Source organism: Kogia breviceps, chromosome 12, assembly GCF_026419965.1.
Source record: "Kogia breviceps isolate mKogBre1 chromosome 12, mKogBre1 haplotype 1, whole genome shotgun sequence".
Taxonomy (NCBI): domain Eukaryota; kingdom Metazoa; phylum Chordata; class Mammalia; order Artiodactyla; family Physeteridae; genus Kogia; species Kogia breviceps.
The window spans coordinates 51736248-51760516 of NC_081321.1; the positions used below are offsets into that span (position 1 = coordinate 51736248).

Sequence of the window (24269 nt, forward strand, 5' to 3'; positions counted from 1 at the left end):
GGATCTCTGCTGTGTTTACTGTCTTTTTCATCCTGTATTTCTGATAATGCTTCTAGCCGAGGACGAAGGAATTCACACGCGAGACATCAGGTATAGTGCTCAAGGGAAGCGAGGGCACAGCCTCTTTCGCTCTTGATATCATTTTCAAATCACAGTCATGCTTGGCTTTAATTAGATTTTTTAAGGTCTTTAAAAGAAAAGTGTTTGCAGTTGGAAATTAGACAGGTTTATAAATAGCTTTACTTAGAAAAGAATCATAGAACTCAAACACTGATTTAAGAGGAGTAGTTCTCTAGTAAAACTGGATAAACTCTTAGGTTTTACATTATGTATTTGGCAAACGTACTAAATTTGGGTCGGGGCTTTTATTAAGGAGAGTCAATGTTAACTACCAAATGTACATTTAATACTGGATTTTGGACCCTCATGTAAATTATTTTAAAAAGAGAAGAACTTACTCTTTCATAGCTAACATTTTATGACATGGGATGTAGTGTTTCTGAAGACTAAATTTATACAGGAAACCACATCATTGATAACCTCCCTTAACAATATGTTACAGCTGTCTTGCTTTCTTTAAAGACAAATCTTTTATTGGATATGTACACTAATCGTTAAAAAATGTGTGTGTGTGCATGCATGTGGACAGAGAGACACACGCATACATACGGAGATTAAAAGCATCTGGCAACCTTAAAACTGAGCCCTAACCCTGGAATTGAGTGAAAAGTCACCAGACAATCTACAGAACAATCACAAATCCAATGCCATTAGCCTTAAAGCCAGAAGAGCCTTATTGGCTCTAATTTAATATAAAATTATTGTCAAATTTGATTATCTGGTTTCCCAGCCCAGGGCTCACAAGCAGGGGCAAACTAGATGGAGAGAAGGGAATGATAAAATGAAAGCACTGGGATGTGCAACTGATGGCCTGGCAGAGAAGGAGAATATAGAAAAGCTCAAAGAAGCAGATGTATGATTCCATTATATTTGATAGCACAGTACAAGAATGACTGCTTAAGGTCATAGGAAAGAACATATTATATTTTTAAAAGATTTTTCATTAAGAACAGTTAAAGGAAACCAAATTTAGGCATGAAAGGAGGAGTAAACCACTTATCATGGAAAATTCATTTATGTGAGCTCTTTGTCCCAGATGCCATATTAAATAATCTTTGGTCCTAGCAGTGAAACAGTGGATACAGAGATCCCTACACTTCTGAAAAGTGCTCAGTCAATTGAGGTCCCCACAATATCACTGTGAAAAAAAACACCATTTTTCCTGTTTCCCATGGGGAAACTGAGACACAAAGGGATTTGTTTGAGTGGTTGATGGAGCACAGCCCATTGCTTCACTTCTTGTAAAATATTTTCTACCAAAGCATCTGGCATCCATGAAATTAAATAAAAATATGCACATTCATTACTTTTTGACTCTAGAATTCATGATATCTGAATGAAATAGTGATGATAGCTGAAAGATTAGCAGTTGCCTAAGCAAATGTGAAGATGAAAATATTTTTTAAATAATACACAAACCTAACACAGTTTTATTTAGAACTTTCTTAATGCAAACATTTTCCTTTTAATAACCTTTTATTCTTGGTTTTTATTTTTGTTTTAATCCTAAGTTCAGCTGAGTTGCAAACTAACATTCTCCTTTTATCATTTACATTTAAATATTTGTTGCTCTTTTAGATTACAGTTTTATAGGAATTGTTCACATAAAAAAAAGTTTGTATCCTAAAGAAAAATCCCCTCTCATATTTAGTAAGTTTTGATGTAATTATATGGCTATTCTTAAGCCAACTGGTCCACAATTAATAAAGTTTACATTCCTGAAACAAATTGACTAATTAGAGAAACTTAATGCAGGCTCCAGAAGTAATTGAACCATTAATTGAACCAATCATGGATGAGATTGTCTTAAAACTGAAAATGAAACCATTCCTCAAGAAGTATATTACTCATTCTAGAAATGGTAAATAATTAGATTGCTGGACTGCATTATTCCCACTCCTTGCCCTGTTGATTAATTGGAAAGGTTAGTGGATTCTGAATTGTTCTAATAGATTGAGACAACCAAATTCTTCTTGTGATGCAGAATAAAATTCCTCATGAATTAGTGCCTGATTTCAGCTAATCATTTTGAACCTCCATGTTAACCTTAAAGCTCTAATTCCTGAAAGAGCAGAGCCTGAAAAGAACATGAAAAATAACTCCATAGTCGGTAACCTTTTTTAACTACATGGAGTGCATGGCATTGATACATATTTAACTGTGACCTAAGCAGCTCCTTCATTTCATTTGTCATCCTATACATGTCTTAATACATTTCCAGAATTCACATGTGCTCAGTAGAGTGCACTGACTATATTATGAGATGTGGAGAAAGAAGGCTAAGAGATGTTCCTTCTAAGAAAATTAGATCTAATGGGGTGTGCATTGGTGCCATTTTTTTTCTCCATCCTTAAAACATGAAAAAATAACAGTGAAAAATCTCTAAGGACCAGTAAGTTCTGATGCCAACTAAATAAATACATGACACATAATGAGCAACTCTAAAGCAATCTCATATTATGCATCTGGAAATATGTAAGCCCTTTTATAACTGTCATCATCTAGATGGTGGACTCTCAGGGATACCACAGAGAAGATCCTGAGATGGCTGAATGGTTGTGTTTGGTGACTAGTACAGTCAGTCAGTGCTAAGATGCTATGCTTAAAATACACAGAGTTCTTTTCAGGTCCATTAGATTAATTACTTGTATAAATAACCTTTTAAAAAATGAGTGATTTATATATTCATTTCTATATGTAAGCCTACATACAGTAGAAAAGATGAATTAGCTTGACATCTTTAGGCACAGCAGAGCAAGTTGAAACACGATTGCCTTCAATGTATTTAATTTGGTTTGCCCCAGAACTGAAACATACCTTCGGTTAAATTTAATTTTATATTTGGCCCTTGTGGAATATTTTAGAGGGAGTGTGTTTGGAAATGATCATCTAAAAGAGTAAAAGTCAGTCTTTAACTAGGGTTAAACTATGAGCTTTATTATTATGTGTGCTTTGTGCTTCTTCTTTTCAGTTAACTGGTTTCCATCTCTTTACCCAGGACTCAGGACAGATGATCCCCCTCATTGTGGAAAGCTGTATTCGGTTCATCAATCTCTATGGTAAGCCCTAAACTGCAATATTCTTATTTTAAACAATAATTACTAGGAGTATTTCAGTAAATATGTCTTTCCTTTTAATGCTTAATTGTTGGGAAAAGGGGGACCTGGAGGACGTGATGGGTTCTTTCACGCTCTTTCCCTTCTGTTCTCTTTAGGTCTTCAGCATCAGGGGATTTTCAGAGTGTCTGGTTCCCAGGTGGAAGTCAATGATATAAAAAATTCATTTGAGAGAGGTAATTGCATGTCTGCACCTATACACAAACCTTGTTAAAAAGTCATCATTTTCTGTAGAGTGAAGTGGCATACTTATTATGTATATCTTCAAAACCTTTCTCTGCATTTATTTCGTTGTGGATGTTGAGTTAAGAATCTATTTAGAATAGATAAGGGCTTCCCTGGTGGCGCAGTGGTTGAGAGTCCGCCTGCCGATGCAGGGGACACGGGTTCGTGCCCCGGTCCGGGAGGATCCCACGTGCCACAGAGCGGCTGGGCCTGTGAGCCATGGCCGCTGAGCCTGCGCGTCAGGAGCCTGTGCTCCACAACAGGAGAGGCCACAGCAGTGAGAGGCCCGCATACCGCAAAAATAAATAAATAAATAAAATAAAAATTTTTTAAAAAATAGAATAGCTAAGAAATGAAGCCAAAATCATAAGACTTTGTTATCAAGTCTAGAAAAGCATATGAGTTTTGTATCCTGGTTTAGGACTGGCATTGATAATCCTCAGCATGTTGTCAAAGGTGGCTCATGAAAGGTTCTAGAAGAGTGGCAAGAACAGCCCTGGGCCTGCATAGCAGCTGTTTGAGGTGACTCATCCCAGCTTCATGTCTATTTCCTTTGTCAGGAACTCTCCTTCCTCTTATTACCATCCCCAGACTCCTTCCCTGTAACCTTAGTTGGTACCTTACTCTTATTCCCAATTGGCTAAATAAGTCCTCCTAAACATTATGATTAGCAAAACCGTACACTTTAGCATCAAGTGGACCTAGAATCAAATCACACTCTTGCATTTACTAATCATGTGTTTTGGGTCAAGTGACTCATCTCTTATTCTGGCCTCGGTTTCCTCATCTGCAGAATCCCAGGACTGGTGTGAGAATTGGGTATAATCCATAAAAGTGCCTAACTCTTTAGTAGTGGCTCTTAGCTAATAATGCTCTCCAGTTATAATGATTTGTATTGTGTCTGCTTCTGGATACATCTGCACCTTCCTGCCTCTGCTTGGAAGTCAAGCCAAGGCTGCAGAGGGAGGGGCATCAAGGATTGGAGACAAGGCAACCCCTCTTGGTCCCATTTGCCCTAACCCAGACTTGACACAGAGCCAGGTTTGAAACCTTGGGTAAAGAGGTGAACTTGGAGCCAAATTGTTTTTCCTCTTCCAAAGCCTCTTACAGTGCGTAGAGCCGAGCAGCCTCCCCTCTCAAGAGCTAAGTGTCCAAGTCTCTTACATGGACCATATTCAAGATAAATTGAAATGTAGTAAAGCCTCAGGTTCCTGTGCCAGCCACTGCAAGCAAAAATGCTTTATTTTTCCTTGAACATTCCCCCGGTATGTTGTTTGTTTGTGATCCCTTTGGGTTAGGCTTTCTCACAGTGGGCAAAAAAAAAATATTTTGGTGAATTCGTGTTCAATGATTTCCCACCCTTGAAGCAGAGAAAAAGGAACCACAGATCCCTGAAAATAAGCTGCCCAACAGGCAAAAAAAAAAAAAAAAGTTAAAATTCAGTGTACAATTTTTGTGAACTTTAGAAGAGCAGACCTGTGAATAAAAAAACGGAGTTTCAGGCTTCCCTGGTGGTGCAGTGGTTGAGAGCCCGCCTGCCGATGCAGGGAACACGGGTTCATGCCCCGGTCCGAGAAGATCCCACATGTCGTGGAGCAGCTAGGCCCATGAGCCATGGCAGCTGAGCCTGCGAGTCCGGAGCCTATGCTCCGCAACGGGAGAGGCCACAACAGTGAGAGGCCTGCGTACCGCAAAAAAAGTAAATAAATAAAATAAAACGGAGTTTCATTTAAGGCTGTACATTATGTTGAACTTAAGGATTTTATTTCAGTTTGAGTCTCAGGGAGGTGGACAAGCCAGGTCAGTTACCTGATCATTTTAAAACGCTTAGCATAAAGAATAATATAATTTCATGTTTGTGATATATTTTTAAATTTTCCACTTTTTATGCAAATTCCTTGGTACTATTAAGGTACATTTTCAAATTCCTCTCTCTGATTTCAAAATCTCCCACTTCTGAAAGCAGCTTTCAAGTCTGCTGTGAACACCACCATGCCACTTTGAGAAATATTTATTTAATTGTCGGTATTCACAATTAGGTGAATCCTGTAGTATTTCTGATAAATTTTGCTGATCCATATAGCATAGCCAGACAGACCTATATTGTTTCTTTTTCCCAGTAGAATAAGAAACACAGAATATAGTATTTGAATTTATGTCAACCTAAGATAACAGATTTTAGCTTTAAAAAAAATAGCTGGGTCCAATTATAAATCCCACAATATTTTATTTTAAGATTTAGGTAATTTGTAAGGGATTATTTGGTAGCATATGATAAAAAAAAAAAAGCTTTATTTTAACCAACTATTTTTAGGTTAATCATGGGGTAGGATATCTAAACCAGGTACTTTAATTTTAGTAGCATATAATCTTCCATAAAACATAATTAAAAGATACACGTATATATAGAAATGTGTGTGTGAGTATAGAAACATATTTTTTTTCAGAGCTAAAAAGAGAAGCAATGTGCATGTAACTAATTTTTCTTTTTTTTTTTAGGTGAAAACCCTTTGGCTGACGAGCAGAGTAACCATGATATTAACTCAGTTGCTGGCGTTCTAAAGCTCTACTTCCGTGGGCTGGAAAACCCCCTCTTTCCTAAGGAAAGATTTAATGATCTGATTTCTTGTGTCAGTAAGTGGGCTTTTTTTTTTTTTTTTTAACAATTCTTTTCCCACTAGAATTATTTCACTAACCAATTTCCTGGAAAAGGCAGTGGCCCCTCTCCCTGTATCTTCCTCCCCCACCATCACCCATCACCACCAAATTTCTGAGACCATTTGTTTTCTCTCTGGATCCAGCATGAGTCATCTTCCCAGCTGTGGCCTCGCCCTTCGCTGAGTGGGCTCTGCTCGTAAACATTCCTCGGGCTCCATAAAGCCCGAGAGCTTCCCCGTTAGTATGTGGGATAGAGCAGAGAGGCAGGTGCCAACCAGCTGAAGGTGAGGAGGAGGCTGTAAGCATGGAAATGTAACTCCTTTTTGGCTTTTGGTTCTTGGTTTTCTCCACTGATCTAATAGGAGTAGGGTAATTTAATCCATCTTTGAATGTTACTTCAAGAAACAAGGTAAAAGGTGGGGACTTCCCTGGTGGAGCAGCGGATAAGACTCCGCACTCCCAATGCAGGGGGCCTGGGTTCAATCCCTGTTTAGGGAACTAGATCCCACATGCATGCCGCAACTAAGAGTTCGCATGCCACAACTAAGGAGCCCACATGCTGCAGCTAAGACCCGGTGCAACCAAATAAGTAAGTTTTTTTTTTTTTTTTTAAGAAATAAGGTCAGAGGAGATAAATGATCATTATTACAGTGCAGGAACAGCAGGTGATAATTATCTGTCAGTGGGCATCCCCAGCTAATAGGCAGAGTTGCTCTGGGACCATGTATGATATATTATGAAACCCATAATCAGCAGCAGAGTAAAGCATTGCTGTTTTCTGCAGGGGGCTGGGGAGCTCTTGACACTACAGGAAGGAAGGTGAAAATAATGACACTGAGAATTAGGTATTTAACCTCAGGCACGTCCCATACATCTATAAATATAGTGTCCTTCAAGTTCAAATTCCTGGGCAAGGGTGTAGAGCTGACTTAAATCACATAGTGAGCGCTTTCATGAGAATAAAGCTTTACTGTAATGAACAAACCTCCTCTCCCAAACCACCCACCTGAAACAACAGGTCCAGTAGACCTCAGAAAATCTCTCTACTCACCCTTCCTTCCCCATTCCTGTCACAGTGCCTTGGTTTCTCACTGGGAGACCCTACGTGTAGGTTTTGCCCTCTTTCCTTACCTCTCAAGCCCAGCTAGATTCAAAAGGGCAAGTCGAGTGTTACATTACCACCACCACACCACCCCGTTTAAAACCTATTTCAGTATTTCCCACCTGAAAACAAACCCCTTGGTATGGCCAATTCACAAGAATGAAAATTTTCCTCTCCTTGTTTTCTCTCCTTCTATGCACTCATCCCCTGCCGGCTACCCTATTGCCTTTTATTTATTTATTTTTGGCTGCGTTGGGTCTTTGCTGCTGCGTGCGGGCTTTCTCTAATTGCGGCAAGTGAGGGCTACTCTTCGTTGTGATGCACGGCCTTCTCATTGTGGTGGCTTCTCTTGTTGCAGCGCACGGGCTCTAGGAGCACGGGCTTCAGTGGTTGTACCTCGTGGGCTCTAGAGCACAGGCTCAGTAGTTGTGGCGCACAGGCTTAGGTGCTCTGCGGCGTGTGGGATCTTCCCAGACCAGGGTTCGAACCTGTGTCCTCTGTGTTGGCAGGCAGATTCTTAACCACTGCGCCACCAGAGAAGCCCCCTATTGCCTTTCGATTTCAACAATAGCAACCTGCAGGCATGCCAGGCCATTTCCCACCTCCGTGTCTTTGCCTGTGCTGTTTCATCTGCTGTCCCTGACAGCCATTTGACATGCACTAGGAAGGATTTGCTGAACTGGCACTCCTCCCAGACTGCCATCCTCCTAGTACCCGAGGCAGCATTAGTCACTTTCTCCTCTGCTAATATTCCATTGTATACATATGTCTATAATTTTTCTTAAATCCCTGCATTACAATTACTTTTAACCCCTCTGTCTCCCTCTACTACAGAGAGTTTAGGGAAGAGGCTAAGAATGTAGGTTCCAGACTTAAACAACCTAGGTCCAAATCCTAGGTCCAAATTGCTCAGCAAGTTTCTTAACCTCTCTGCACCTCACTTTCATCATCTATAAAATAGGGAGAACATTAGTCCATATATAATAGGGTTGTAAGAATTAAATGAGTTAATACATGTAAAGTGCCAAGAAGAGTGCCCAGCATGGAGTATGTTCAATGAAATGCCTACATTTAGCTCCATGGGCGTGTGAGGTCTTGATAGATTATTCCATTTTGTAGCTCCAGTGCTTGGCATAGTTAATTCTAGTCATGTGGTCAGTGAATAATTCATAGTTGTTAAAATAGAATTTAAATGAAAAGTCAAAATTCCACCGAAATTATTTGGTTGGCATCCATGCCTGAAGTCCTAGATCTCATTGGGTATGAATTCCCTGGTCATAATTACCTCCACCCCCGCCCCATACAGTCTGATGCGTGTGTGGAATTCAGAAGTGTGCCTGAGTGTCCATTCCAAGGCCCTCGCATAGGCTGAGTCATCACAGCAGCCTCTGACTCAGCTGGAAAGAACTGAGAAGGTGTCACACTTCTGGAATTCTCCTTTGGCCATGTGCAAAGATTTCCCTCACCAGCTTAGCCAGAAAGTTTAAATCTGCAAAAATTATAGGCACTCTCTAATGTTCAGTGGTTTTCTAAGTACATACATCATCAACATTTATGTTTACATATGCCAGCTGGATAAAGACCAGTGGGCTGCATTGTCATTTACTATTGCAAAATCACATCACACTTTCATTAGATGAGAAATATTATTTTATTGTGGTTATTAAAAGCTGAAGCCTTAGAGTCAGAAAGATCTAGGTTCAAATCCTAGCTTCACCACTTAACAACTTTGTAACCTTGGGCAGAGATAAATATTTAATCTTTTTTAATATCTGCTTCTTTATCTACTTCATAGAATGTGTGTGAATAAAGGAGATAATCCATACTAAGTGTTTATTGCATCATGCCTGGCACATAATGAGCCTAAGTATATGTTGCTAGCTGTCATCATTACCACTATTACAACTACTCCTACTACAAACTCAGGTCACATATGCCAATACCTGGGTCAGCCATTTACCAATCTATCTCTCCAGCAACATATGTGTTTCGCTGCCATAATTACTTCACGTGCATTTAGAAATGATGTTAGCTTAACCCAGAAGTTGTGTTGGTTCCAGCATGATTTTTCGCTGCACAGTAAATGTTTTGTAACAATCCAAGACAAGCTTTCTCAAAATTAAATACGAAGCAAAATAGGAAGAAGATAAGGGAAAAAAAGGAAAATCTACAGAAATATCTTTCTTTTTTTTTTAACATCTTTATTGGAGTATAATTGCTTTACAATGGTGTGTTAGTTTGTGCTGTATAACAAAGTGAATCAACTATACATATACACATATCCCCATATCTCCCCCCTCTTGCATCTCCCTCCCACCCTCCCTATCCTACCCCTCTAGGTGGTCACAAAGCACTGAGCTGATCTCCCTGTGCTATGCGGCTGCTTCCCACTACCTATCTATTTTACATTTGGTAGTGTATATAAGTCCATGCCACTCTCTCACTTCGTCCCAGCTTACCTTTCCCCCTCCCCATGTCCTCAAGTCAATTCTGTATATCTGCGTCTTTATACCTGTCCTGCCCCTAGGTTCTTCAGAACCATTCTTTTCTTTTCTTTTTTTTAGATTCCATATATATGTGTTAGCATATGGTATTTGTTTTCCTCTTTCTGACTTACTTCACTCTGTATGACAGACTGTAGGTCCATCCACCTCACTACAAATAACTCAGTTTCATTTCTTTTTATGGCTGAGTAATATTCCATTGTATATATGTGCCACATCTTCTTTATCCATACATCTGTTGATGGACACTTAGGTTGCTTCCATGTCCTGGCTATTGTAAATACAACTATAATGAACATTGTGGTACATGACTCTTTTTGACTTATGGTTTTCTCAGGGTATATGCCGAGTAGTAGAATTGCTGGGTCATATGGTAGTTCTATTTGTAGTTTTTTAAGGAACCTCCATACTGTTCTCCATGGTGGCTGTATCAATTTACATTCCCACCAACAGTGCAAGAGGGTTCCCTTTTCTCCACACCCTCTCCAGCATTTATTGTCTGTAGATTTTGTGTGTGTGTGTGGTATGCGGGCCTCTCACTGTTGTGGCCTCTCCCGTTGCGGAGCACAGGCTCCGGACGCGCAGGCTCAGCAGCCATGGCTCACAGGCCCAGGCACTCCACAGCACGTGGGATCCTCCCGGACTGGGTCACGAACCTGCGTCCCCTGCATCAGCAAGCAGACTCTCAACCACTGCGCCACCAGGGAAACCCGGGTTGTTTGTTTTTTTTGATATTGAGCTGCCTGTTTATTTTGGAGATTAATCCTTTGTCGGTTGATTTGTTTGCAAATATTTTCTCCCATTCTGAGGGTTGTCTTTTCGTCTTGTTTTTGGTTTCCTTTGCTGTGCAAAAGCTTTTAAGTTTCATTAGGTCCCATTTGTTTATTTTTGTTTTTATTTCCATTTCTCTAGGAGATGGGTCAAAAAGGATCTTGCTGTGATTTATGTCGTAGAGTGTTCTGCCTATGTTTTCCTCTAAGAGTTCGATAGTGTCTGGCCTTACATTTAGGTCTTTAACCCATTCTGAGTTTATTTTTGTGTGTGGTGTTAGGGAGTGTTCTAATTTCATACTTTTACATGTAGCTGTCCAGTTTTCCCAGCACCACTTATTGAAGAGGCTGTCTTTTCTCCACTGTATATCCTTCCCTCCTTTATCAAAGATAAGGTGACCATATGTGTGTGGGTTTATCTCTGGGCTTTCTATCCTGTTCCATTGATCTATATTTCTGTTTTTGTGCCAGTACCATACTGTCTTGATTACTGCAGATTTGTAGTATAGTCTGAAGTCCAAGAGCCTGATTCCTCCAGCTCTGTTTTTCTTTCTCAAGATTGCTTTGGCTATTCGGGGTCTTTTGTGTTTCCATACAAATTGTGAAATTTTTTGTTCTAGTTCTGTGAAAAATGTCAGTGGTAGTTTGATAGAGATTGCATTGAATCTGTAGATTGCTTTGGGTAGTATAGTCATTTTCACAATATTGATTCTTCCAATCCAAGAACATGGTATATCTCTCCATCTATTTGTATCATCTTTAATTTCTTCCATCAGTGTCTTATAATTCTCTGATTACAGTTCTTTTGTCTCCATAGGCAGGTTTATTCCTAGGTATTTTATTCCTTTTGTGGCAGTGGTAAATGGGAGTGTTTCCTTACTTTCTCTTTCAGATTTTTCATCATTAGTGTATAGGAATGCAAGAGATATCTGTGCATTAATTTTTATATCATGCTACTTTACCAGAAGTTTACTATAGAAGTTTTCTGGTAGCATCTTTGGGATTCTCTAGTATAGTATCACATCATCTGCAAACTGACAGTTTTACTTTTTCTTTTCCGTTTTGTATTCCTTTTCTTTCTTTTTCGTCTCTGATTGCTATGGCTAAAACTTCCAAAACTATGTTGAATAATAGTGCTGAGAGTGGGCAACCTTGTCTTGTTCCTGATCTTAGTGGAAATGGTTTCAGTTTTTTACCATTGAGAACGATGTTGGCTGTAGGTTTGTCATATATGGGCTTTATTATATTGAGGTAGGTTCCCTCTCTGCCTACTATGTGGAGAGTTTTTATCATAAATGGGTGTTGAATTTTGTTGAAAGCTTTTTCTGCGTCTTTTGAGATGATCATGTAGTTTTTCTCCTTCAATTTGTTAATATGGTGTATCACATGGATTGATTTGCATATATTGAAGAATCCTTGCATTCCTGGAATAAACCCCACTTGATCATGGTGTATGATCCTTTTAATGTGCTGCTGGATTCTGTTTCCTAGTATTTTGTTGAGGGTTTTTGCATCTATATTCATCACTGATATTGGTCTATAATTTTCCTTTTTTGTAGTATCTTCGTCTGGTTTTGGTATCAGGGTGATGATGACCTCATAGAATGAGTTTGGGAGTGTTCCTTCCTCTGTAATTTTTTGGAAGAGTTTGAGAAGGAGGGATGTGAACTCTTCTCTAAATGTTTGATAGAATTCACCTGTGAAGCCAATCTGGTCCTGGACTTCTGTTTGTTGGAAGATTTTTAATCACAGTTTTAATTTCATTACTTGTGATTGGTCTCTTCATATTTTCTGTTTCTTCCTGGATCAGTCTTGGAAGGTTATAGCTTTCTAAGAATTTGTCCATTTCTTCCAGGTTGTCCATTTTATTGGCATAGTGTTGCTTGTAGTAGTCTCTTAGGATGCTTTGTATTTCTGCAGTATCTATTGTAACTTCTCCTTTTTCATTTCTAATTTTATTGATTTGAGTCCTCACCCTCTTTTTCTTGATGAGTCTGGCTAATGGTTTATCAATTTTGTTTATCTTCTCAAAGAACCATTGTTTCCTTCATTTCTTTTTCATTTATTTCTGATCTGATTTTTATGATTTCTTTCCTTCTGCTAACTTTGGGGTGTTTTTATTCTTCTTTCTCTAATTGCTTTAGGTGTAAGGTTAGGTTGTTTATTTGAGATGTTTCTTGTTTCTTAAGGTAGGATTGTATTGCTGTAAACTTCCCTCTTAGAACTGCTTTTGCTGCATCCTGTAGGTTTTGGGTCATTGTGTTTTCATTGTCATTTGTTTCTAGGTATTTTTTGATTTCCTCTTTGATTTCTTCAGTGAGCTCTTGGTTATTTAGTAGTGTATTGTTTAGCCTCCATGTGTTTGTATTTTTTACACATTTTTTCCTGTAATTGATATCTAGTCTCATAGCATTGTGGTCAGAAAAGATACTTCATATGATTTCAATTTTCTTAAATTTACCAGGGCTTGATTTGTGACCCACGATATGATCTATCTTGCAGAATGTTCCATGAGCACTTGAAAAGAAAGTGTATTGTGTTGTTTTGGGATGGAATGTCCTATAAATATCAATTAAGTCCATCTTGTGTAATGTATCATTTAAAGCTTGTGTTTCCTTATTTATTTTCATTTTGGATGATCTGTCCCTTGGTGAAAGTGTGGTGTTAAAGTCCCCTACTATGATTGTGTTACTATCGATTTCTCCTTTTATGGCTGTTAGCATTTGCCTTAAGTATTGAGGTGCTCCTATGTTGGGTGCATAAATATTTACAATTGTTATATCTTCTTCTTGGATTGATCCCTTGATCATTATGTAGTGTCCTTCTTTGTCTCTTTTAATAGTGTTTTGGGTTTTTTTGTGTTTTTTTTGTGGTACAGGGGCCTCTCACTGTTGTGGCCTCTCCCGTTGTGGAGCACAGGCTCCAGACGCGCAGGCTCAGCGTCCATGGCTCACAGGCCCAGCCGCTCCGCGACATGTGGGATCTTCCCAGACCAGGGCACGAACCCGTGTCCCCTGCATCGGCAGGCGGATTCTCAATCACTGCACCACCAGGGAAGCCCCATTCTTTTTTCTTTATTCTGCTCTGTGATAGTTATTTCTACTATTTTATCTTCCAGGTCACTTATCCGTTCTTCTGCCTCAGTTATTCTGCTATTGATCCCTTCTAGAGAATTTTTAATTTCATTTATTGTGTTGTTCATCTTTGTTTGTTTGCTCTTTAGTTCTTCTAGGTCCTTGTTAATTGTTTCTTATATTTTCTCCATTCTATTTCCAAGATTTTGGATCATCTTTACTATCATTACTCTGAATTCTTTTCCAGTTAGGCTGCCTATTTCCTCTTCATTTGTTTGGTCTGGTGGGTTTTTACCTTGCTCCTTCATCTGCTGTGTGTTTCTCTGTCTTCTCATTTTGCTTAACATACTTTGTTTGGGGTCTCCTTTCTGCAGGCTGCAGGTTCATAGTTCCCATTGTTTTTGGTGTCTGCCCCCAGTGGGTAAGGTTGGTTCAGTGGGCTGTGTAGGCTTCCTGGTGGAGGGGACTAGTGCCTGTGTTCTAGTGGATGAGGCTGGATCTTGTCTTTCTGGTGGGCAGAACTACATCCGGTGGTGTGTTTGGGGGTGTCTGTGAACTTATTATGATTTTAGGCAGCCTCTCTGCTAATGGGTGGGGTTGTGTTCCTGTCTTGCTAGTTGTTTGGCATAGGGTGTCCAGCACTGTAGCTTGCTGGTCGTTGAGTGGAGCTGGGTCTTAGTGTTGAGTTGGAGATCTCAGAGAGCTTTTGCTGTTTGATATTACGTGGGGCCGGGAGGTCTCTGTGGACCAATGTCCTGAACTTGGCTCTCCCACCTCAGAGGCTCAGGCCTGACACCTGGCTGGAGCACCAAGACTCTGTCAGCCACCTAGCCATTGAAGAGGTAAGTCCAGGTCCAGGAAGAAGCCCAGCTCTACAGTTCCTCTTCCAACACTCTTGATTTAGCCCTCTAAGCATCTAATGAGGAACAGTGACCAGGGTGCTCTGGCAGTCTGAGCAGTTGTCTTCTGACTCCAGTCCCATCCTTCTAAACTCTCAAAATATCTTTCTTTTATGCAAGGAGTGCCTTATATGAAATTCTGCAGGTGCAAATAAAGAAGCTGCAGAGACATTTCCCCCTGTATTTAAACAATGGATTAATGAAAAAGATGGGTTAATATCCTTGGGCTAATTTTTATGAAAATAGTCTCTAGTGGAAATGAATACCCTCCAGGACCGACATCTCATAGAAGCTGGAGTCTCCAGGGATTAAGGCCACTAAGGATGCTAGGTGCACACACCAGTAGAGATTTAACTTGCTAGTAATTTTAGTATTTTTAATGTTTTTGTTAGTGCTCTAATTACAGAGTTTAGTAGATGTTGAATAGTCTGTCCCAACCCTACATTATTATAAGTCCTATTATTTTTAGTACATAATTTTGCAGAATGGGATGTTTCTCAAGAACACTTACTGGCACTATATATAACAACCCCCTTTCTTCCAATATCTAATCTATTTAAATGGGGGTTCCTGGCTATTATTGATTTATCTTTAGGCATGCATTTTCTCTTACCATGTGACCATGATATATCTGTTTTTTCTTGGATTGTCTGTGAATTATTTGAAAATGGTATAATATGTCATTCATGATTATATCCTTTCATTGATATTACAAACTTTTAATGATTTGGACCATTGATTAATTGCCTACAATGTTGCAAAACTTTCTCAGGATTCAAAGACTTGATTTTTGCATTCAGGAGGTTTAAAATCTACTACAGGAGATAAGACATTTACAAATAAATGCGATCTAAGTATGTGATAGAAGCAAAAGATTTAGAAATGTTAGCAGAGAGAGAGAGAGGTTTCATGGAGATCGATTGCTTTGTCCATGTCATCTTCTAGCATCACCATAATTGGATTTGATTTTCCCTATTAAGGTAATTTCATGTGATAGTTCTATTGTATAGAAAAACTTCCCTTTTCATCTTTTCTAAGAGTTTACGTAAGTCTCTGGAACACCTACTACCTTTTGCTTACCTAATTTTGAATTGTTTGGGGAAAGATTTGTGTGTGTGGTGAGTTATTATTGTGCCATTTTTATGCCCCTAAATACCATGTTCTTTGGAAGCTTGCTTGCAAGTGTAGTAAAAGGGAATTTGTCTTAGCATTCTCTCTCTCTTTCTTTTTTTTCAGTGTGGACTATTCATCCCCAATTCACTATAAATTTCTTTTTAAAAATTACTTATCTGGATGAAGACATCAAAGGCAGTCTAAATTTGAAATAAGCTTGATAGTATCTCCATTTCTCACCCAAGGATTTGTTTTTGCTTTTGTTTTTTTTTGTAAACCATCCACTTTGTGAATGCTCCAGATCATACCCACACAGTCTGGGCAGCTTCTGAAATGTCCGTGTACTGTGGCTCTGAGGTTCCCTAGGGCATAGATCCAAGTGACTTGCTCTAGTAGACCTGCTCAAGCATTCATGGTTTTTCCTGACTGCCTTGGGGCTTTGAACACAGAGGAAACATTTGCATTTCATTATGTGTTATCATTATGTGTTATTATTTAGGGGACTATTTGGACACAAGCAAACTTTTTTTAGGAGGGCAGATTTTTTAACCTATCACCAAACCAACATGTAGTCATTGTAGAAAACTAGAAAAATATTCAAAAAGCACATAGAACAAAATACTGTCCTCCATAATGCCACTACCCAAAGAGAATCAATAGTGTGTATGCATTCTGATCATTTATATTCATATACACACACAACTGTTTTTTTAATTTATTTTTTTATTGAAGTATAGCTGATTTACACTGTTGTGTTACTTACTGCTGTACAGCAAAGTGACTCAAGTTATATATACATTCTTTTTCATATTCTTTTCCATTATGGTTTATCACAGGATATTGAATATAGTTCCCTGTGCTATATACAGTAGGACCTTGTTGTTTATCCATTCTGTATATAACAGTTTACATCTCCTAATCCCAGACTCCCACTCCTACCCTCTCCCACCTCCGTCCCCCTTGGCAATCACCAGTCTATCATCTATGTCCCTGATTTTGTTTCTGTTTCATAAATAAGTTCATTTGTGTCATATTTTAAATTCCACATATAAGTGATACCATATGGTATTTGTCTTTCTCTTTCTGACTTACTTCACTTAGTATGATAATCTCTAGTTGCATCCATGTTGCTGCAAATGGCATTATTTCATTCTTTTTTATGGTTGAGTAGTGTTCCATTGTGTATATGTACCACATCTTCTTTATCCATTCATCTGTCCATGGACATTTAGGTCACAACTGTTTTTAAAAGCCAAAGTGGTATAAATCCCCACTTACCCATGCTGTCTTTGGAATTGACCCCAGTTCTAGACTGAGGTCTCTTTTCCTATATTGCAATAGCTTCTAAATAAAATCTGTTTTTACCACTTTTAAAAAAAAACAAATAAAAAAAAGTGGAACTGTACTATCCTATTTGTAACCTACCTTCTTTTTGACTTATTTATTGTAGAAAATTTCAAACATCTACCAAAGGATACAGAAAGATATATTTATGTATAAATAATATAAATATAATCACCCCACTTTAACAATTTCCATTTCTTAGCCAGTCTTGTCCCACGTATACCCCATATTATCCCTCTGACATCGATCATATCATCTGTGTGTGTGTCTCTGGGAAATGACAGTTCTTTTCTTTTTTTATATAACATAGCCACAATACTATTCTCATACCTTAAAAAAATAACAGTAATTCCTTAAAATCATCAAATAGCCAATCAGTGCTTTTTTAAAATAATTGTTTAATGTGCAACTAATATGTGATTACTATAGAAAATTAGAAAATAAGTAAAACAAATCATCTATAATTCTTTTGCACAAAGATAATATTAACCTTTTTAATATCTTCCCAGATTTTTTCTATATATATATATATATATATATATATATATATATATATACCTATGTACTTTTAAAAGCAGCTTATTGAGACACAATTCTCATACCATACAATTTATCCATTAATGTTTGCAATTAAGTGGTTTTAGTATATTCACAGGATTATGAAAATCACCACAATCAAATTTAGAACACTTTCCTGACTCCAAAAAGAAATCCCAATTAGCAAACACTTCCCATTTACTCATAAGCACCACCAACCTCAGCCCTAGACAACCACTAATCTACTTTCTCTATATTTACCTACTCCGGCCATTTCATATAAATGGAATTATACAATATATGGTCTTTTGTGACTGGATTAATTCATTTAGCATGTTTTCAAGGTTCATCCATTGTTGTAGCATGTGTCAGCACTTTTTTTTAATTGTCAAATAATATTCCATTATGTAGATATACCATAACTACATACTTTTGATTATAACTGTATCATACCATGGGGCTTCCCTGGTGGCACAGTGGTTGAGAGTCCGCCTGCCGATGCGGGAGACACGGGTTCGTGCCCTGGTCCGGGAAGATCCCACAGGCCGCGGAGCAGCTGGACCCATGAGCCATGGCCTCTGAGCCTGCGTGTCCAGAGGCTGTGCTCCGCAACGGGAGAGACCACAACAGTGAGAGGCCCGCGTACCGCAAAAAAACCCCAAAACTGTATCATACCAAATGACTGCTAGTGAATGTAAGATTTCTTTTAGAGATAATGAAAATGTTCTATAATTGACCGAAGTGATGGTTGCTCAATTCTGAGTGTACTAAAGACCATTGAATTATACACTTCAAATAAGTGAATTATATCTCAATAAATCTGTTATTAAAAATTATAACATTTTTTTGTTTGTTTGTTTGTTTTTGTGCGGGTCTCTCCCGTTGCGGAGCACAGGCTCCGGACGCGCAGGCTCAGTGGCCATGGCTCACGAGCCCAGCCGCTCCGCAGCACGTGGGATCTTCCCAGACCAGGGCACGAACCCGTGTCCCCTGCATCGGCAGGCGTACTCTCAACCACTGCACCACCAGGGGAGCCCCATATTTGCTCTTTTTTAAACTTTTTCAATTTAATGATGTTCTTAACATTTTCCCACATCACTGTTTTTCAAAACATAGTTTTTAGTGTCCATATAATGGTTTTTATTTAACAAATCCCCTAGTTTTAGAAATTTGGGTTGTTTACAGTTATTTTTCAATTATACAAAAATACCACGATGAGCCTCTTGGTACATAAATTTGTTTGCCCGTATCTGATCATTTTATGTAAAAATCTTTTGAACTCTTTTCCTGGCGCTCCAGTGTATGTTTTTGTTGCTAAAAATTCGGCTCTACTGCCATACGTGGTAGTTTTCTCTCTGAACTCTATAAATTTCTGTTTCATGCCTTATAATGATTTTCTCAAAGATTCCTTTTCTCCTTAAAAATGTTTAATAGGCTTAGTATTGGGACTGAACAGGTAAAGTTTCCTAGGCTAAGACTTAGTTTCTTTACTAACTTCAATATGGCAGTTCAGCAGGAGAGACATTACTTATATATTTATATCTACAGTGTTGCTAGTTAACTAGGAAAGAGCACAATGGCTTAATTCACAGAATCCAAGTGTATTAATGGTTAATTAGAGAGATTTACGAGCAGTTCATTTCTTACCTAGAAGAACAGCTGGTAAATCATCTCAAGGCTAAGCTAAGATCCATCCAAATGTACTAGAACATCTGTTTTTCTCTTTTCCTTTCATTCGCACACATACACTATTACACACAACTGATTGATACCTTGACATTATTAGAATCTAACACTGAACCTAAAAATACCCTGGAACTGTTAAATTCCCCTTGATTACTGCTTGTTGGGCTATGGAGCTCAGAAATATTTGTGTACCTGCTCTTACGTAAGCCATTTCTAAATATGGCCATCAAGGAATTTCCTTCCCTGTCTTTATACTTAAGGATAAATTTGCATCTTGTGTTATCTTGTTTTCTGACAAACACTTTTACAAATAGTGCCACAGAAGAACTGATATTTTCAGAGGAGTGGCCATTTGAACTTTTTGCCGTTTTCTGAATTCACTTGTGTTTGGTGCTGAATTTTCCACACACGTTTACATAGACGTGTCAAACCCCCATGCTGTGAAGTTGGCATCCTGATATGGGAACCTTGCAATGCTAGGGAAAGAACATAAATTAGCCTAGGGAGCTTTGAGCATGTGACCTAAGTTGGATGAATGCCACTTTTACCTAATTACATGAGATGCTGAAACATGGAAACAAAGGCCATCATAAAAGAAATCCAGATGAAATACTGATTTTCCTCACTGATGACTTTTCTGAGGAAAAGATCCATCTTTTCATGCAGCATAAAATTGTGAAAGACCATGTATTGCAACACTCAGAGCCAGGGGGGAATGCACGTTAATCAGAGTATCTGTAGCAACCATAAATTCTGACCCGCTAACTGGACTCAGGAGAGTTAATGAGTCATTTGCACAAGAGTGCGATTCCTGTAGGATGCGTGCTGCAAGCCTGTTAAGCAACCAGCCAGGTAACATCCGAGTCCTACTCACAGCCAACGTGGTCTGGCCTTTGGGAAACATTGATTTTCTTCTACTTCAGGAATGCCAGCAATTCTGTTTTGCTTTCGTTTATGAATGCCTGCCTCACACAATTTTATTTAGTCTTCTTATTGTCACTTTTTTATATTCCTGTTGCTTTTCTCTCCTGAAATCTTCCTTTGCATCTCACAGAGCACCCCTATGCCACTCTTTTTTTTATTGCAGTAAAATAGACATAATGTAAAATTTACCATTTTAATCATTTTCAAATGTACAGTTCAGTGGCATTAAATACCTTCACATTGTTTTGCAACTGTTACCACCATCCGTCTCCAGAATTTTTTAATCATGCTGTACTGAGGAGACTCTACCCATTAAACTCCTCCCTCCCTCTAGCTTCTGACAACCACCATTCTACCTTCTGTCTCTAGGAATTTGACTACTCTAGGTACCTCACATAAGTGGAATTATACAGTATTTATGTATGGCTTTTTGTGTCTGACTTAACTTCACTTAGCATAGCATCTTCAAGGTTTATCCTTGTTGTAGCATATATTAGAATTTCCTTCCTTTATAAGGCTGAATAGTATTTCATTGTGTGTACATACCACATTTTGTGTATCCACTCGTCCATCAATGGACATTTTGGTTATTTCCACCCCTTGGTTGTTATGAATAATGCTACTATGAAATTGGTATGTAAATATCTGTTCCCCAATTCTTTTTAAGTAAAAAAAAAAAAGACTGCCTTTAAGGAGCAGGGGAACTGAGTTTAGAACTCAGAAATAGAAACAATAGGATCTTGAATTAAGATGAAGCCTCTTGGAAGTAATTCCAAGAGGAATTACTGTATTCTCTTCTAGCCTAAAAATGACAGGCCCCCTATGGAAATTGACAAATATTAAAGATCAATACTACATTAAGTGGTTCCTTTTGCATTCTTTCCTTTCCTTTTGTGCTTTAACTCTAGGACCCCAAAACTAGCTTTAAGATGCTAAAACCCTCTCCCTGATAGTTGACCTTAACCTTAAACTGAGGGTTAGTTGGAGAATCAGTAGCCTTAACTCTTGAAACACTCCAGATCTTCTGTAAACAATAGTATAAGTTTCTTGCTACTTTGTTCTTAATCATAACCCCTATATGACTTTATATGTGGTTGGAAGAGAGTAAAGGGTATTGCCAATCAGGGGGCCCATTAATGGGACAGTTCCTTTTTACAATTTAATATTTACAGATATATATTAAACATTGTAATTGTTTGTCTTGAGGTATGATATAAAATTATTTATGCAAACAGTTTTTTTAATGCCCAGAGGAATAGATGATAATCTCAATGTTTACTTTTAATAATGGGTCATAATCTGTGTAATTTTGCCTTTGAGAGTTTTCGTTTGTTTTTTAAGATAGTCTTTCTATACACAAGTATGCTAGATCATCTTTTTATCTTTAACTTAAAGCAGCAACAACAGTCATACTTTTTTTAAAAGTCAGTTATCTTAGCTAATAAACTTTTAACCAGTTAATTTCAGATATGAAACAATAATCCAACTATGCCTAAACCTATATAGCATTTATAGATGCAAAATTCAATCCACCAAACTCTCAATGCCTTGCAAATCATCTGTAGGTATTTCATCTTCCCTATCTGTACAATGTGGGTTCTTCAAGTGTCCCATGAAGTTGTCATGAAAGATAAACCAGTTGCCCTGGGACATGTTTTGGTCCTACTGACACTCTTGAGACTGAATTAGGTAGAAATGTTGATAACTTGATTACTGAGTTCTTGTGACCTTAGTAAACTTATGCACCTGTTTAACAACTTCTTTTAAAGTCTATTATTCCCCTTTTTCAGAAAAAAATCAAGACCATTGTCTGGGAAGTATATAAAACAAAGTACTTATACTTGATAGATGTGACACTGACTTGTTCGTAGTATTGTAATTTTTTCCATTTTGAAATACTTTACAAATAAAAAAGCAGAATATAAATGTTTTACTTCAATATTACTGAAATTACACTATTATTAGTTATAGGTTTATGTTGAAAACTTGTGTTACAAAAATGTTCATTGGATGATAATCTTTGACTTTTTTCTCTTTTTTTATTTTTTAGCGAAGTATAGTTGATTTACAATATTGCGTTAGTTCCAGGTGTACAGCAAAGTGATTTTCGGTTATTTATTTTTCAGATTCTTTTCCATTATGGTTTATTACAAGATATTGAATATAGTTCCCTATGCTCTACAGTAGGTCCTTGTGTTTGACTTACATTCTTCTTTTTCTTAATGCTTTTTTTTAACATCTTTATTGGAGTATAATTTCTTTACAATGTGGTGTTAGTTTCTGCTGTATAACAAAGTGAATCAGCTCTACATATACATATATCCCCATATCTCCTCCCTCTTGCTTCTGCCTCCCACCCTCCCTATCCCACCCCTCTAAGTGGTCACAAAGGACCGAGCTGATCTCCCTGTGCTATGCAGCTGCTTCCCACTAGCTATTTTACATTTGGTACAGTGTATGTATATGTCCATGCCACTCTCTCACTTCGTCCCAGCTTACCCTTTCCCCTCCCTGTGTCCTCAAGTCCATTCTCTATTTCTGTGTCTTTATTCCTGTTCTGCCCCTAGGTTCTTCAGAACCATTTTTTTTTTTAGATTCCATATATATGTGTTAGCATACGGTATTTGTTTTCCTCTTTCTGACTTACTTCAATCTGTATGACAGACTCTAGGTCCATCTACCTCACTACAAATAATTCAATTTCATTTCTTTTTATGGCTGAGTAATATTCCATTGTATATATGTGCCACATCTTCTTTATCCATTCATCTGTCAATGGACACTTAGATTGCTTTCATGTCCTGGCTATTGTAAATAGTGCTGCAGTGAACATTGTGGTACATGACTCTTTTTGACTTATGGTTTTCTCAGGGTATATACCCAGTAGTGGGATTTCTGGGTCATATGGTAGTTCTATTTTTAGTTTTTCAAGGCACCTCCATACTGTTCTTCATAGTGGCTGCATCAATTTACATTCCCACCAACAGTGCAAGAGGTTCCCTTTTCTCCACACCCTCTCCAGCATTTATTGTTTGTAGATTTTTGTTTGATGATGGCCATTCTGACTGTGGTGAGGTGACACCTCATTGTAGGTTTGATTTGCACTTCTCTAATGATTAGTGATGTTGAGCATCCTTTCATGTGTTTGTTGGCAATCTGTGCATCTTCTTTGGAGAATAGGTCTTCTGCCCATTTTTGGATTGGGTTGTTTGTTTTTTTGATATTGAGCTGCATGAGCTGCTTGTATCTTTTGGAGATTAATCCTTTGTCAGTTGCTTCGTTTGTAAATATTTTCTCCCATTCTGAGGGTTGTCTTTTCATCTTGTTTATGGTTTCCTTTGCTGTGCAGAAGCTTTTAAGTTTCATTAGGTCCCATTTGTTTATTTTTGTTTTTATTTCCATTTCTCCAGGAGGTGGGTCAGAAAGGATCTTACTGTGATTTATGTCATAGAGTGTTGACTTACATTCTTTTTGAGAGTTTCTGAAATCCATTTTCTCAAAGGTGTTAGCTACAGTTCCAGCTACAGCATACTCAAAGTTGGGAGTGAAAGTGATTTTTCCCAGGAATCCTGATACACGATTTGTTGTTTTGCAAACTCCTCAGTGGTTAAGTGAGAATATTCCTAATATTTTTTTCCCCATCTTTTCACCTGTGGAAAATAAATGAAAAAATAAAATACCTTATTAACATGGTGGTTTGATAATAAGTGGAAAGCAGCTGGAGTCAGCACTCAAGATTCCAGGGAAACAAGGCTTGGCATGAGTGGTTCTCAACCTTGGCTGCATAAAAGAATCTCAGGCATCAGCCTTTTAATAAAATCTTCCCAAGTGATTCCAAGTCAAGGTTAAGAACTGCTGGTTTGAGAGGAATTAGAAAGGGAAACTTGAGGTTAGGAGAGTATTATGATGGTCCAAGTTAGCAATACTAAAGAATTCAGTTAGGAAGTTAGCAGTGAGATATCCAGTGGTAAAAGCAACAGGACTTATGTCCCAGACAAGGGAGAAAAATGAAGCAAAGATACCATCTTCATAGACGTGATGGTCCTAACCTTGAGACTGGATGAGGTTGCCATGGAAGAGAACCAAGTAGAGATCCTTAAAGAATAACCACATTCATGGATGGGAGAGGGTCCAAAAACCTGAGAAGTGGGAAGAGAATCAATTGGCTATAGTGGTAGAAGCTAAGGCCTGAGATTT

General features: G+C 38.2%; 1 protein-coding gene across 2 annotated transcripts in view; it reads left to right on the forward strand.

Annotated features, from left to right (window-relative positions):
• The window catches only part of SRGAP1 (SLIT-ROBO Rho GTPase activating protein 1), a 271830-nt gene that overhangs the window by 222985 nt on the left and 24576 nt on the right, over window positions 1-24269 (forward strand). Inside the window, exons 12-15 of one of the 2 annotated variants that reach the window (XM_059080331.2) lie at window positions 57-90; window positions 3119-3179; window positions 3335-3412; window positions 5961-6095. In XM_059080331.2, the coding sequence (XP_058936314.1) occupies window positions 57-90; window positions 3119-3179; window positions 3335-3412; window positions 5961-6095 (308 nt within the window). The remainder of the gene's footprint in view (window positions 1-56; window positions 91-3118; window positions 3180-3334; window positions 3413-5960; window positions 6096-24269) is intronic. The other variant, XM_059080329.2, reaches the window with a different exon arrangement.